Below are 16031 nucleotides of genomic sequence, written 5' to 3'. Positions count from 1 at the left end.
AGATGAACAGCATCGACGTAAGGAAAGCAACGCCACCTCGAGAACAGACCTAAGAACCTCGTTTCTGGCGCTCTTTGAGTGAAAATTAAGGGTCAGTTAACAACAACCCTCATCATGGCCTTGAACTTCTTTTCGAGTTTAACAACCTCGCCAGAACGCGGAAGATTACAAGCTCTTGTTTTCCGTGAGAATTTTGAGGCACGTGTCGGCGTGACCTGATTACATCTTGGTCAAGGCTAGTACAAATTGTTGTTTATTTCCGGGCGGTAATGAGGTGGAGTCACCTGGAAACGTAAGGGAGTTTTGAAACCGCCTAATATCACAGCAGACCAATCACGAGATGGGTTACGTTAGCTCTTGGGGCACTTATATAACAACCAAATGGCAGTTCGAAATCACGTGATTGAGGTGACCACCTTGGCGACAACTACACTATTTATTTTAACCAACACCTGTACAAATACAGAAAAGCGTCTTGGAGCACCAGAAGATATACATTAGACAGGTAAGAACCCCTGTTTCATAACAAGTAAAATACAAGGAAAAGCAGTAAGCTGTTTATAATTTACAGTTGTTTTAAATGAAAGAGAATCGTCAGAACGAAAGTACAAACATAAAAATAATAAGCTAAGAAAAACGATTTTCGGATCCTGCCAATTCTGTCATCAGTGATTCAGTAGCTTGATGCCAAGTATAGTGCTGGTGTTTTAATCCGTTATATAAAGCATACTGTAGTTTACTTCATATCCGTCATATCAGGCGTACTGTAGGTTAGCTTATATGCTCCCAGTGGCGTATCTTCGAACGTACAATGCTAGAAACCAGGTTTCTCTACCCGTGGTGGGCAGAGCACATTCAGCCCGTTGTGTAGCTTTGTGCCTAATTACAAACACACACATGCAGTTTAGCTTATATTCGCCATGTAAAGCATACTGTAATTTAGTATATATACGAATTTAAAACATACTCTTGTTTTGTGTACATATATCCGTCGTGTCAGCCATGATGTAGTTTCGCATCAAACTAAGCATACTGAAGTTCAACTAGTATCCATTTCACCACGTATCAGAAAGTTTCAATGGTTTTTGTATTAATATGCCAAACATTTTTTTTTCCGATATATTAGTTATTGTTGTTTTCTTTCATAATAATACAGACTACTGCGACAATTTTCAACCACAGTAGTTTAATAATAATCCTTAGGATATGCGTTCAGCACAGCTTGTTTTACTAGCTCTTATTAGAATAAAAATTACTGCTAGATATTTGTGGTGACTTTGTACGTTTGACGTTTCTTATTACAGAAAACAACATGCTGAGAGTAGTGTTCATCTTTGGGCTGCTAGGCCTAGCTCTTGCGGCTTCCAGCGTCACTACTAAACAGGAAGATGATAAAAAGCCGCGTGTTAGTAGTAGTAATCAGTCCGTATATTTTCCATCTGCATCCAGTGGATCTTCTTCAACCGCAAAAGATTCTAAGGAAAACCACCAAGCGCCCTCTGTTAACCAAGGAGGTCACTACTATTACTACTACCCCGTGCAGAAAAAACAGCAGTTAACAGACAACAGTTTTTCTGTACCTGAACTTAAACCAACGTATGTCTCTTCTAGCTCTGGCTCCAGTTTCAAACCAGCCGAAACTAGCCTCGAAAAGAGCTCAGCCCAGGGCTCTTCAGGACCAGAAATCTACCAAGCTGCTGTGAACAATCACGATGTGAGTCCTACAGTCTATGCTGGTCAGTTTGCAGGGCCGAGTGCTGGGCAACTAGGATCCTCAGGTCACGGCAGCGGTATTAATCAGCTAGTGGCAGGGGTTTTCCCAGCTAACGCAGGAAACTACGCAGGCTACTTGCCCTCTGTCAACAGTCTTAATTATCAGTATCCTAGTGGATCTGCCAGCTATGGGCTTGGCCAGGGAAGTAATGGTTACGGATTTGGGTCATTACTGATGCAGGTCTTGGGTCTTCTTGGGCTAGGCCTTCTTATACCCACTGTGACCAGCCTAACGGGAACCAGCGCCGCTACATCCAGGAAGCAGGAAGAGTTAAACGTCTTCAGTGGTTTCAGGAAAAAACTTGAGAAGTACTACGCCATCTATCGGGCAGCTGTGGAAGATGAAGACTGTATGAATAGAATAATCTGTGAACTTGGGAGCACTATGAGTGACGTCAAAGGGAAAGCAGGTGTCATAAAGTAAGTATTCAGTTCAACAGTTTTACTGGCTTGAAGGAATAAAAGCATCAGTTATTGTTCTTCTAAATCATTTTAGGCCCACGAAGCTTCAAAAACTACACTTATTAAAATGTTCCTGACCCATAACTCTAATACCGTTTTTCCTTTTTTTTTTTTTTCAGTGTTCTCGACAAGTTCGTACCCTATTGGATGGAGTCTAAAATGGGTGTGTTCAAGGTAGCAGCACTTTCCAGTGAAGTACGCAAGTGCTCCAAGTATCGGTGTAGATTGTAGATGGCGTCATGTGTTGAGTTTGAGTAGCGAAAAACCACCTGGAGAATCAGTTTGTCACGTGCGTTCAAAACGTAATTGACAAACGCAACTAGTTACATAAACTCTACCTCGCCTTGACGTTTTCAAAAACCTGTTTCGCATTAACCTGGTTACCGAGGAAGTTCCTGTTCCCTGGACTAGAGAAGGTTTCGTTACCATTATAACGATAGTTAATTGTATCTGTAGTTATTGAAACTGTTTAGATTTTATCCATGTTTAAATATGGAGCTAACGATGCACATGTTGAAGTAACGACTAGATGAAAATATGTTGTTTTGTTCTCAAGTCTTCTCTTTTAAGTTGGAACACAGTCTCGTGATTTAACGTAGTTCGCTAGAGTTCATGTTTACAGCTAGCGTAAGCCTGTTTCAAGACAATAAGCCTCGTGCGGTCAGGTTGAGCTAGTGACAATAAAATCACGTAGGATCAAAAACGTTTGATAAATCACAATAAAAAAGAAGACAATAACACCTTAGCCTTTTCTTCCAGTTGGACCAGTCTCCATACGGAATAAAATCCTAGCAATTTTTCTTGATTAATCTGGACTCTCTAAGAGTAAATCTCTAGCAGGGGCGTATATTCCCTAAAAGCAACAGGGCACGTTCTTACATGAAATTTGTTGGCCGTTTTCACACGTAATTAACTTGTGTGTCGAAGTATTTCACTTCATATTTCTAATGCTTTCAAAATTAAACTTCCACGTACCTATATAAATAAAATCAGCTCAGGAGAGATGAACGTAATCGTTTGTTTTTGACATTCTGAGATTGCTATAATACCTGACACATCTAATAGCTGGCTATCTCAAAACATGCAGTCATTGGTACTTCATCAATGTTTTCACATGTTAATTAACGGCCATATTCATCGTGGGACTGTACCTACACAGTTTGTTTGAAATATTTGTCCCTGTCTACTGCTTTAGCCAGATAAACCTGGATTTTTCAGGGGTAAAACCAAGATATCCTTAGTTTGGTGCAACTTACAAAAAAATTAAAATAAAAGTAATTAAAATAAAATGAATCATTTATCGTTTCTGCGAGGTTACATAAACACGGGCCTAACAGGTAATAGCGTAAAGTTGATAAAATAAAGCATTTTTACTTTTACATGAACAGAACGTTTTTTTATCTACAAAATTCATACTTTAACATTGACAGAATAACGAAGTGCTTAAAGTCCTATAAAAATGTTTATCATAATGCTTAATATTCAATCAGTGAAAAAATCTTTACAAAAAAATCAGAACCACCATTAGGCCTAAAAACAAACTTGTCAGGGTTGAAGTATCTTTGTCTTTGTATATAGCTGTAGTTAAGTGTTGTCAAACTTTTAACATATCAGTGTCGAAACTTGCTTTTTATTTATTTAATTCATAATTTGCATACGTGGAATATTGTAACTATGTTTTGTACTTTTTTGTTGAATTTGACTCTGAAATGGAAAAGTTTTTAAATGTGATGATCTAATATTTAATATAGCTGTAGTTGGATAAATATTGTAGAAACTTTCAGTAAAGGTTAATAAAGTTACAACACCAACATTTCAATATATAAAAGAATATGTTTCTAAGAGAGACATATTATTTTTGCATTACTTTTTCAATTTGAATATTTTATCAAAATTTGCAGAATTCTTTTCACGAGGTTCCACTGATTATTTCTAACTTTTTGAAGTTTGAAGGTCATGAGTTATAAGGTGGGTGTTATTCCTTCAAACTAATATAACGAGTGGTAAACTGTTTGTTTGTTTGAACTTCGCACAAAGCTACTCGAGGGCTATCTGTGCTAGCCGTCCCTAATTTAGCAGTGTAAGACTAGAGGGAAGGCAGCTAGTCATCACCACCCACCGCCAACTATTGGGCTACTCTTTTACCAACGAATAGTGGGATTGACCGTCACATTATAACGCCCCCACGGCTGAAAGGGCGAGCATGTTTGGCGCGACGGGGATGCGACCCTCAGATTACGAGTCGCACGCCTTAACACGCTTGGCTATGTCGGACCCCTTTTGAAAGAAAGAAAGAAATCAATTTTATTTTAGCGATTCACTTAACATGACTTGAAGTTTGTTTTCTTTTCAAAAATAAATGACGACATATTTAAGATCTTTAGTGTAAACTTGCACAGATAAGCAAACAAACAGAAAATTTTAATCCAAAACATATTCATTTTTATGCAGAAAGTAGCGGAAGACTACAGCATTTGCTCGAGGGTAGTGCTGCCATCTATTACATTTTATAGACATTATCGATTGTTCTCTCCTGCAGCTTGTTTGGCTATTTTACTTCCTGCAAGCGACGTTTCTGAACAGGTATTTTAAAGTTCATGATTTATGTGAAAAATATTATACAACACAAATGTCTATCACTTATTTTCCGGCGTTTGTAAGATATTCAGAAGTTTATACAAGAAGAAAATGGGCAAGCGAACGTAGTCACTCTCAAATTTACATTAAATTTTGTTAATTATAACTACCAGACGTATATACAAGAAATAACTCTTAGCACTTGGAAGCCTGTCTTTTACTTGTTTAGTAAAATACTAAGAAGGGCTTCTAACTGAAGCCGATGTTTTATTTTTTGTCATCAGAAGGAAGTTAAATATTTGATTTAAGTAAATGTGAAACAATGAATGAAACAGATAAAAGATAGGTACCTTTCTTATGAAAACGGTTAAACGCTTGGTTTACATGAATAGGAAACAATAAATAGAACAAATTAAAGGTGTGTTTCTTATAGAAAGGGTTAAACGTTTGATTTACATGCTTGTGAAACAATAAATAAAATGAACAAAAGTTAGGTTATTTCTTATTAAAAGGGTTAAACGTTTGGTTTTCACGAATATGATACAATAAATTAAACAAAATCAACCATCACCATTGTTATACGACTCCCCAGCACTATTAAGCCTAACCACTAATTAGCATTGTAAATACGTAAACTTCCCGATGAACCATTGGTAGACCAGATCAGAGAATAGGCACCAGCACCTTACCATTCACGCTGAGGAAACTGACTGTCACTCTTATAACGCACCCACAAGTTAAAATGAGGTGCAGCACAGATTTCGACCAACTCGACTCATGTTTCCTAGGAAAACGTGAATATAAACTTTTCAGTGATGTCGAGAAACCCACTTGTTGAGAAATTTATATGCAAAAACGGCTCGTTTGGGTTGAGAAAATATTTTACATAGAAGAGCGAACAACGTTTCGATCTTCTTTGGTCATCGTCAGGTTCACGACCGAAGAAGGTCGAAACGTTGTTCGCTCTTCTATGTAAAATATTTTCTCAACCCAAACGAGCCGTTTTTGCATATAAATATAAACTTTTGATCGCTGAACGATCGTGAACACAAAACTCAAGTGAAATGTTATCACTGTTACGTGACATTTCTGTTCCTATTCATATAGTAGGATATACTTGATATGCATTCTAAAAATGGAACGAAATATATAATAGTTTTGTTCTTTGGAGAGAAACTACTATTCTGACAATGAAAGAAATTATGGTTTATCTTGAAACAAGACACTTGATATCTCTTCCATTAGTGAACTCACATTACAGAGTTTAAAAATAGTCATAGCCAGAATAAAGCTACACAATAGGATAGTTGTGCTTTGCCCATCACGAGTATCGAAGAACGGTTGCTAGCGTTGTGAAGCCGCAGACTTACTTACTGCTGTTTTACTCTGGGTCTCCAGGTTTCCACAAGTAGGACTGGATACGTTTTATTCTGTACAGTATTCTCTCCTACGTTTCTTTTGTAATCCGTATTTCTATTTACAATATCTCAACCCATATAAACTGAATTCCAACGTATTGTCGTAAACATTCTTTCAAATTTTCAAAACATTTTCACATATTTTGTTTTTCCGTTCACGTGCAATCAGATACGTGTTACTACACTATCAATTATACCACTATATTAATAATATCTGTATATATATATATATATTACAATATAGATCAATTATACCATTGTATAACTAATTAATATGTTTCTACTCTATACCACTGTATAATTGATATATATGTTTATGATATATCAGCTATATCACTGTATATTTGATATGTATGTTTCTACACTGTCAGTTATACCAATGTATTACTAATTTTGATACTTCTATATTATTAACTGTACCATTTTGTACCTCATATAGATTTCTGTGCTATACCACTGTATAATTGATATATAATTACTATTAAATACACTACTAATGTAGATATTTCTACACTATCAATTATACCACTGTATAATGAATATATATGGTTCTATACTATATTACTTTATCTCTGATATAGATGTTTCTACACTATCAGTTATACCACTATGTAACTGGTATATACAGTCATGTGAAAAAAGTTAGGACACCCTATGAAAGCCTGTGTATTTTTGTAACATTTTTGGATATATAGATATTTAATCTCAATTTCAACAACACTGATATATTATAGGAATATAACTAAACAATTAAAACTGAAGAAAAGACTTTTCAAGATCTTCTGTAAATGTAATTCTACAAAAATGCATATTCTAACTGAAGAAAAAGTTAGGACACCCTACCCCCTAATAGCTAGTGTTACCCCCTGTGGCTGAAGTAACTGCAGTGAGACGCTTCTTGTAGCCATCTACCAGTCTCTGACATCGGTCTGAAGAAAGTTTTCCCCACTCCTCAATGCAGAATTCTGTCAGCTGTGAGATGTTTGAGGTGTTTCTTGCATGTACAGCCTGTTTCAAGTCACCCCACAGCATCTCAATGGGATTAAGATCTGGGCTTTGACTCAGCCATTCCAGGACTCTCCATTTCTTAGTTTTCAGCCAGTCCTTGGTGGATTTACTGGTATGTTTTGGGTCATTGTCGTGTTGCAGGGTCCAGTTCCGCTTCAGCTTTAATTTTCCTACAGATGGACTCACATGTTCCTCAAGCACCCTCTGATACACAGTAGAATTTATGGTGGATTCTATGATTGTGAGCTGTCCAGGTCCTGCTGCAGCAAAGCAGCCCCAAACCATGACACTTCCACCTCCATGCTTCAGAGTTGGTATGGGGTTCTTTTCCTGGAATGCTGTATTTCGTTTATGCCAAACATGTCCTCTGTTCTGGTGTACAAATAACTCAATTTTGGACTCATCTGTCCAAAGAACATTATCCCAGAAGTCCTGGTCTTTGTCTACATTCTCTCTGACAAACTTCAGTCTGGCCTTGATGTTTCTCTTAGAGAGCAAAGGTTTCCTCCTTGCACACCTCCCATGCAAGTTAAACTTGTGCAGTCTCTTTCTGATTGTAGAGGCATGCACTTTTACATCAACAGTAGCCAGAGCCTGCTGTAGGTCCCGTGATGACATGTTAGGGTGTTTGGAGACCTCGTTTAGCATCTTGCGGTCTGCTCTCGGGGTGAACTTGCTTGGACGACCAGACCTGGTATGTTGGCAGTTGTTTTGAAAGCCCTCCACTTGTTGACTATTTTCCAGACAGTGGAATGGATGATTTCAAAATCTTTTGGGATCTTTTTTAAATCCGTTACCAGACTCATAAGCTGCTACAATTTTCTTTCTGAAGGCCTCAGACAGCTCTTTTGCTCTCACCATGGTGCTCACTCTCACTTCAACAGTCAGGAGCACACCAAACTAAATGTCTGAGGTTTAAATAGGGCAAGCCTCATTCAAAATGTTGAGTAACAATTTTCTAATCATGTGCACCTGGTGTGATACACCTGAGTTGAGCCATTTTAAGTGGGAATAAATGTGGGGGTGTTCTAACTTTTTCCTCAGTTAGAATATGCATTTTTGTAGAATTACATTTACAGAAGATCTTGAAAAGTCTTTTCTTCAGTTTTAATTGTTTTGTTATATTCCTATAATCTCTCAGTATTGTTACAATTGAGATTAAATATCTATATATCCAAAACTGTTACAAAAATATACAGGCTTTCATAGGGTGTCCTAACTTTTTCACATGACTGAATGTGTTTAGTACCTTTTATTGTTTTGTTGTTTCATCTATGTTTCACTGCTATCAGACAGGATTGTTTCACTTCTTTCCCTTATTTCGTTAGTCTGATAACTTCCATCTTGTTTTCTATTCCTTCTCCTACTGTTTATTGAGTTTAGCTCTGTTATTTTTTTATATTAATTTGAGTACTTTTTCGTATTTTGTTTTGTCCATATCACCTTTTCATCCTTTCAGTTCCTTTCTTCGTTTTTTTCAATAACTAGTTTAACCCTTCCTTCTTGCCTGTATTCAGTTAGTTGGTTACAGTATACTTGATGTTTTGTAATATTTTGTTGTTGGTTTTTTTTAAATTAGCTCGAACAAAGCTTCCAGCTTTTTGGACTAGAGACGTTATATAGAGAACTAGAATCACGAATGACAAATCATTTTCTTGGGAACTATAGAATTTGATCAAAACGACTAAACAAGAACTAATGATCTTCGTTCCACTTCACTTACTGTAAAATAATTGTTTAAATGTAATATACTCATTTCAAAAATTATTTTCTTGGCTTCTTCATTTCGATAGCAAATCGTTCTAACCAACCGAGTTTATTGTGTTTCTACGACTTATCCACCAATGGAGTGATGAGACAGTTCTAAACAAATCTCCACTTGTTGACACTAGTTTTCTCTTACACAAAAGACTTATTGATCGAGAAAGTATGTGTGTCTACGGCGTTCCTGGTCTATAAGATGTAATGATGCTGAAAGGGAAACACTGATTCGAGGAGTTTTTCCATTCAATTTGAATATCCTGTTGATACCAGACCACAGAACAGAGCTTTCTCATACAAAGAACCGATCGTCCCTGGCTTGAAATCTATAATTTGTGTACTTATTAAAAATGTACGTTCAATAAACAAAAAGATGATACGTAATCGCCCACTGACTATATTATATTATACTAAAACGTACCCTATCAGGAGATGTGTGTAAAGATGTGGTGGCTACGCAATAATACGGATAAATTATGTATTATTTAAAAACAAATTAAACAATAAAAAGAAACAAATAAATCTGAAGTAAGTTATGATGTCGATAGGATAAAGTGTACCTTAGAAAGAAAAAAGAGAGATTTGTTTGTTTCGAATTTCGCGCAAAGGTACCCGAGGGCCATCTACACCAGCCGTTCCTAATTTAGTAGTGTAAGACTAGAGGGAAAACAGCTAATCATCATCACCCACCGCCAGCTCTTGGACTACTCTTTTATCAATGAATAGTGGGATTTACATTTACTTTATAACGCCCCCACAGCTGAAAGGGTGAGCATGTTTGGCGCGACGGGGATTCGAACCCGCGACCTTCAAAGTACGAGTCGAACGCCTGAATCCACCTTGCTATGCCGGGCCACATAAAGAGAGGTATTTTAAGATGTAGGACGCACACAGCTCTGAGTGATAGGTTTATTATTTTACGTAGATACATCAACGTCCCGGAAATGTTGGGAAGTACTTAAGACTAAACGATAAGTGCATTTTAACAAGTTTGAATTTCATGGTTCTATAACACCGCTCTGGTTGAACGCGAAAACTCAATTTCGTCAAAAACAAACGGAGTAAATTGCGTTAATTTTAATTAATTCTTCAGACTTCCCAAGCTAAAATTGTACTTTTTGTTAATTCTGAAAATCTCTAGTCCTAGTATATGTTCTTCGCAGGACAAAAATCCTGGGTTCAATTCCTCTATGGTAGTGCTTTTTTTTGCGTAGCTTCTACCTAAAACACACAAATCAGTCAGGTCTTCCGACGACTAAGTGCGAAGACTTATAACGCTGCAAAAACATGTTTATATGCCTGAGGTGGGCAGGTCACAGATAGCCCGTTGTGTAGTTTTGTGTTCAGAAACAAATAGAAAATACCTAATACAGTTCTAAATACAATTAGAAATGATTGTGTTTTATAGTTAGGCTAACGATAACTAGAGCAAAGCTTTTTTGTTTTTTAATTCTACATTTCAAAGTAAGCAATAAACGTTTCTGTTAAAGAAAAAGAAAAATATAGTTTGTAATAAACCCTTCAACGTTACTGCACCAGTAACAAAAGTCGAACAATCGATAAATGTAACAAAACCGAAAAACGACGCGTTCTCAGTGGAGATGAATATCTACAGTACGGTTGTTGCTCTGTTGAATGACAGTTTGTGTTAGGAAATGAAACAGATATTTGTAAGAGAGATGCTGGCCCGGCATGGCCAGGTGGATAAGAACTCGACTCGTAATCCGAGGGTCGCGGGTTCAAATCCCTGTTCCATCAAATATGCTTGCCCTTTCAGCCGTGGGGGCGTTATAATGCGACGGTCAATCCCACTATTTGTTTTTAAAAGAGTAGCTCAAAGGTTGGCGGTGAGTAGTGATGACTAGATTCTTTCCTTCTAGTCCTACATTGCTAAATTAGGGACGACTAGTGCAGATAACCCTCGTGTAGCCTTGTGCGAAATTCAAAAACAAACAAAAGATATGTTTCTAAACACAATGATGACATTAACATTAGTGAGAGAAATGTTTTTAAACAATGCTTTCGTGTTTGAAGGAAGGCAGCTAGTCATCACCACCCACCGCCAACTCTTGAGCTACTCTTTTACTAACGAATAGCGGGATTGGCTGTAATATTATAACACCCCCACTGAAGGTACGAGCATGTTTAGTGCGACGGAGATTTGAACCCGTGACCATCATATTGCGAGTCGAGCGCCCTAACCACCTAGCCATGTCGGGAGAGGCTTCTGAACACAGTAACTAGGATATCAATTAATAAAAGAAGTGTTTCTGAACATAATCATTTTAATATTATTGGGTTGGTTGGCTTTTTTGGAGCAAAGCAATTGGGCTATATGTTCCAAATAATCGGTAAAAACGTCAAAGGAAAAGTCCATCAAATGTAAAAATAGAGTTAAAAACAATACAACGTACAAAAGTCAACAAAAATCTTGAGCATAGATCATCGATCTGCTAACCAAGAAGTGGAAGAGAGCGCACAGAGGATGTTCAGTGCCCTCATACACTTGACATTAGCTGCTTAATGTATGGAATGAAAGTAAGCTTATGTTCAAAGATAAGCTACAATAACTTTGCCTCATGGACCACAGGAAGAACAATATCACCAAGACAAGGCTCGGGATACAGATCTTGTTGGTGGCAAAAATGCATGCAAACAGTTTTGTAGAAAGAAAAAGTAAAACTGTTTGCTGTGGTTCACTTCAACAAACGACTGAGGGCAGTTGAAGCTGCCATTCCATAAACCTCATGTTTAACGACTGACATCAAATGTGGAAGTCATCAACATAAAGCCCATTTGCAACAGTAGGAAGAAGTTGTGTAGTGATAGCATTAATCCTGAGCTTACATTGGCGCGGAATCGCTTGTGCAATAAAACGTTTAGAATAAAAATGGGCTATGCAACCCATATGAGTGGAGGTCCTACAAAGTGCTGTACCTCTATGTAGTCTTGTAAGCCTTCTCAAGGTCAAATAACACGGAAGAAAAGATGTTCTGTTTTGAGGAAGGCTTTCCTCATCGAAGTTTCAAGTCTAATCAGGTGGTCCGTGGTGAAGCACTGTTGACGGAACCCACGCTGGGTGGGCGAGAGGAAGTTGTTTGATTCGAGGAATCAAACAAGACAAGCATTAATCATCCTCTCTAAGACCTCACAGGGACAGCTAGTCAAAGCAATAGGATGATAATTAGGAGTCTTTGGATCCCTTCCAGGCTTAGGGAAAGGAAGGACACTAAGCATTAGGAAGAGCACTCCCCTGTCAGATCTGGTCAAAAACAGCCAGAGAAATAGTAAGAGAGGTGGCGCACTAACTCATAGTGAACAACATGAAATCAGACCAATGTACTGCCAGACCGAAGAATAAGAAGTTTGAGTTCCACCATTGTAAAGGGACGAAAAAAAGAGGCGATTACTCTTCCCGAGACTTGATGGTCAAGAAAGCAGGAGAAGAGACAGAAGTGATGGAGAGATAAGCAAAGTTCTCTCTGAGGGTTTTGGTTATGTCTTGTACATCAGGAACTTTCTGGCCATTAGAGAGCAGGATGGAAAGGAGGTGGAAAGCTTACCTCCTATTGACTTTCCGAATCTTTTCCTATAAGATTTCGAACTACCAGTAGAAAAGATGGTAGCTGTAAACCTAACAACAAGATTCATTTTGACTCTGATGTCTGACCTGGCGAGCATGGGCATGGATCTGCTGAAAAACAATGCAGTTTGAAAGAAAGGGATGCATCCAAAAGACATTCTAGGCCTGTTCATGAACCTTCTGTGCCTGTTGGCAAGTTGAAGACCACCATAGATGAGGATACTGTGGGAAACTTGTCGAAGTTCTGAGATATAGAACGAAAAACTGCTTGAACAATGCAATAAGTCATTAATAGATGGCAGACTAATGACAGTAGAATCAAGTTCCGAGAAAGATGTGAAGGAGAGCCGGTCAGTCTGGTCCAAATTCCGCTGTGGCACTCAGGTCGGGTGGTATCGACCTTGACCAAACTCTCTCAAAACAATAGGAAAACGATCACTACTCTGTGGGCCACTATCATCCCTCCAAGAAAAGTGAGAGAAAAGCGAATGGGGCAGATAGCTAAATCAGTATCGCCACCACCCCAGAGAGGAGTTTGTCTATTAAAGTCTTCCAGGAGTGAAAAGGGAGACGACAACTTTCCCAATACAACACCAAGGTCCAACTGATCATACGTCTCTCTATAAGACAGGTAGAGAGAACAAACAGCGATGGTATGACGTAAGGAAACATGAATGATTATAGAATGTTTCCTTTAAGAAAAGATGCACGAGATGATAGGAACTAATCAAAACCTTAATGTAATCCAGATACGTACGGAAACCTTAATGTAATCCAGATACGTACGGAAACCTTGACAGTTCCACTATATCAAAGTGGCCATTCTAACCTAGGTGGAGGAGAACTAGGCAAAGAATCCTTCTGTTTACGACCATGCCTTTTTTTTTTCTTTATTAGAAAAAGTATATCGATCTCCATGTATCCTGTCCTGAGTTGAGTGGGCAGGTCTCTCTCTGTAAATGTATATTCCAGGGACTAAGGGCGTGAATGACTAATCGTTCTGCATCCTTGGGCTGAAGGAAGTAGTGCGGGCAGCCAGTGAAAAGAATGGTCGGGGCAGAAACAGGAGCAGATGTTGAATTCTGAACTTGATTATCCATTGAGGTTAAAAGAGTCTTCAGAAGATGTGGAAAGGACCATGACAAAGGAACTAAAAGCGCTCTATGCACACCTACTGTAGTGTCTACTACGTAGTGCAGCAGCATATGTTTGTGATGGAGTCAGGGACAACAGCTTTCGAGACTCCAAATAAAAATGTTATTAACCATTTTTAAACACAATACTTCTTTCTTCTCTTCCCACCTAGGACAAGATCAATAGTCCGAGGGGTGGGAACTGCTACAGTTAACATAATGAGGATCCAAGTGGTATATGTCTGAGGATCCAGGTGGTAAATGTCTGAGGATCCAGGTGGTACATGTCTGAGGATCCACTTGGTGCATGTCTGAGAATCCAAGTGGTACATGTCTGAGGATCCACTTGGTACATGTCTGAGGATCCAGGTGGTACATGTCTGAGGATCCAAGTGGTACATGTCGGCGACGTGGTCTTTGCTACCATAACGATCACATGTCACAGAACCACAAAAAAGACAAGATCCATGATACTGAATATATCTGAGAGAGTTGGGAATACATGTCCGTACCTTACAGTACAGATAACTTACCTTGACAGTAGCACGTGAACGTCGTGACGTAAATGTCAAAATAAGAACACTGATAATCAGCATAATTATTTTTTCACGAGTGTAGATACATAGCACTGTAGAATCTTTTTGATTGGAGAAACTAGAGAGGATCTCCGAGTTGGAGGTGTTCTTCAAACCCCTCTGAACAATAAATCATGAAAACTTTAGGGTTGCATGAGGAGTAACCTCAGTGGGTATATCTCGAACGGTCTTCGAATTCAAGAGGGGTTTGCTAAGTTTTAGGGTAGATGTTTCCACAAAGATATCCTTAGAACAATGTTTCCAGAATGACTATGAAGAGCCTTCTGAGTAAAACAGGGAGACATTTGCCCTAGAAGATTGTCTGACAAATAATGCAGGATGAACAAATAAAGTAAAGGTGTCGAATGAGGTGAAAACTGCTGTTCAAGGTCTTCAAGACAGGGTCGTTCACCAATTAGCTGTTGTTGATTTTTTGTATAAATTTATTTTCAGAGATTCGGGAGGTCCATAATGAAAGAAGAAAATTTCAGTGCGCACTGACCTCACACACCATTAAGTCCTTCCAGAGGACTCACTGCCATGCCAAAAGGACACTGTAGTAACACCAGGGCTTCGTGAGCACTATATCCATATATCAATATCACACACAATGTCCACAACACCCATTGAGAACGTCAGACACTGGTACTCAAGTAATCCTAGTTAAATAAAACTAGTCCATTGGCCCTTAGGGGTAGGGGTCCATCGCATGGTGAGTTGCGGTGTCCCAGATGTTACTTAATCACTAGGATCCTCTCTTCCCCTTCACGAGTCGCCACACATGGCAAACACGTGGGTGGATGTTCAGATCCCAAAAGAAGTAAACAGAAAATACAGAACCATCCCTGGGAAGTCCTCTCCCCATGTACAGGAATCCACCTCGAGGAGATGATAATGATAAGAGAACTGTTCCTGGGCGCAGTAAACAAGATATCAGTAAGAGAGATGTTTCTCATCACAGTAACTGTACTATTAGGGGTAAAAATGTTCCTGAGCACAGTAGCTAGGATATTAGCAAGAGACACGTTTGTGAACATTATAACTACGATATTAGTAAGAGAGATGTTCCTGAACACTATAACTACGATATTAGTAAGAGAGATGTTCTTGAACACAATAATTACGATATTAGTTAGAGAGATGTTCTTGAACACAATAATTATGATATTAGTAAGAGAAATGTTCTTGAACACAATAATTACAATATTAGTAAGAGAAATGTTCTTGAACACAATAATTACGATATTAGTTAGAGAAATGTTCTTGAACACAATAATTACGATATTAGTTAGAGAAATGTTCTTGAACACTATAACTACGATATTAGTAAGAGAGATGTTCTTGAACACAATAATTACGATATTAGTTAGAGAGATGTTCTTGAACACAATAATTATGATATTAGTAAGAGAAATGTTCTTGAACACAATAATTACAATATTAGTAAGAGAAATGTTCTTGAACACAATAATTACGATATTAGTTAGAGAAATGTTCTTGAACACAATAATTACGATATTAGTTAGAGAAATGTTCTTGAACACAATAATTACGATATTAGTTAGAGAGATGTTCTTGAACACAATAATTACGATATTAGTTAGAGAAATGTTCTTGAACACAATAATTACGATATTAGTAAGAGAAATGTTCTTGAACACAATAATTACGATATTAGTTAGAGAAATGTTCTTGAACACAATAATTACGATATTAGTTAGAGAGATGTTCTTGAACACAA

General features: G+C 38.0%; 1 protein-coding gene across 1 annotated transcript; it reads left to right on the top strand.

Moving 5' to 3' along the window:
* The first annotated feature begins 208 nt into the window (after window positions 1-208).
* On the top strand, window positions 209-4045 carry LOC143248749 (uncharacterized). The gene is made up of 3 exons (XM_076497431.1): window positions 209-505; window positions 1305-2193; window positions 2355-4045. Exons 2-3 carry the CDS (start codon window positions 1313-1315, stop codon window positions 2464-2466), a joined length of 993 nt encoding a protein of 330 aa, XP_076353546.1. The 5' UTR covers window positions 209-505; window positions 1305-1312; the 3' UTR covers window positions 2467-4045.
* Window positions 4046-16031: the final 11986 nt, after the last annotated feature.

The sequence above is a fragment of the Tachypleus tridentatus genome, chromosome 4 (genome assembly GCF_004210375.1).
Source record: "Tachypleus tridentatus isolate NWPU-2018 chromosome 4, ASM421037v1, whole genome shotgun sequence".
Lineage (NCBI taxonomy): Eukaryota > Metazoa > Arthropoda > Merostomata > Xiphosura > Limulidae > Tachypleus > Tachypleus tridentatus.
Note: the sequence above shows the minus strand (reverse complement) of the source record. Positions and strands in the feature narration are given on the sequence as shown.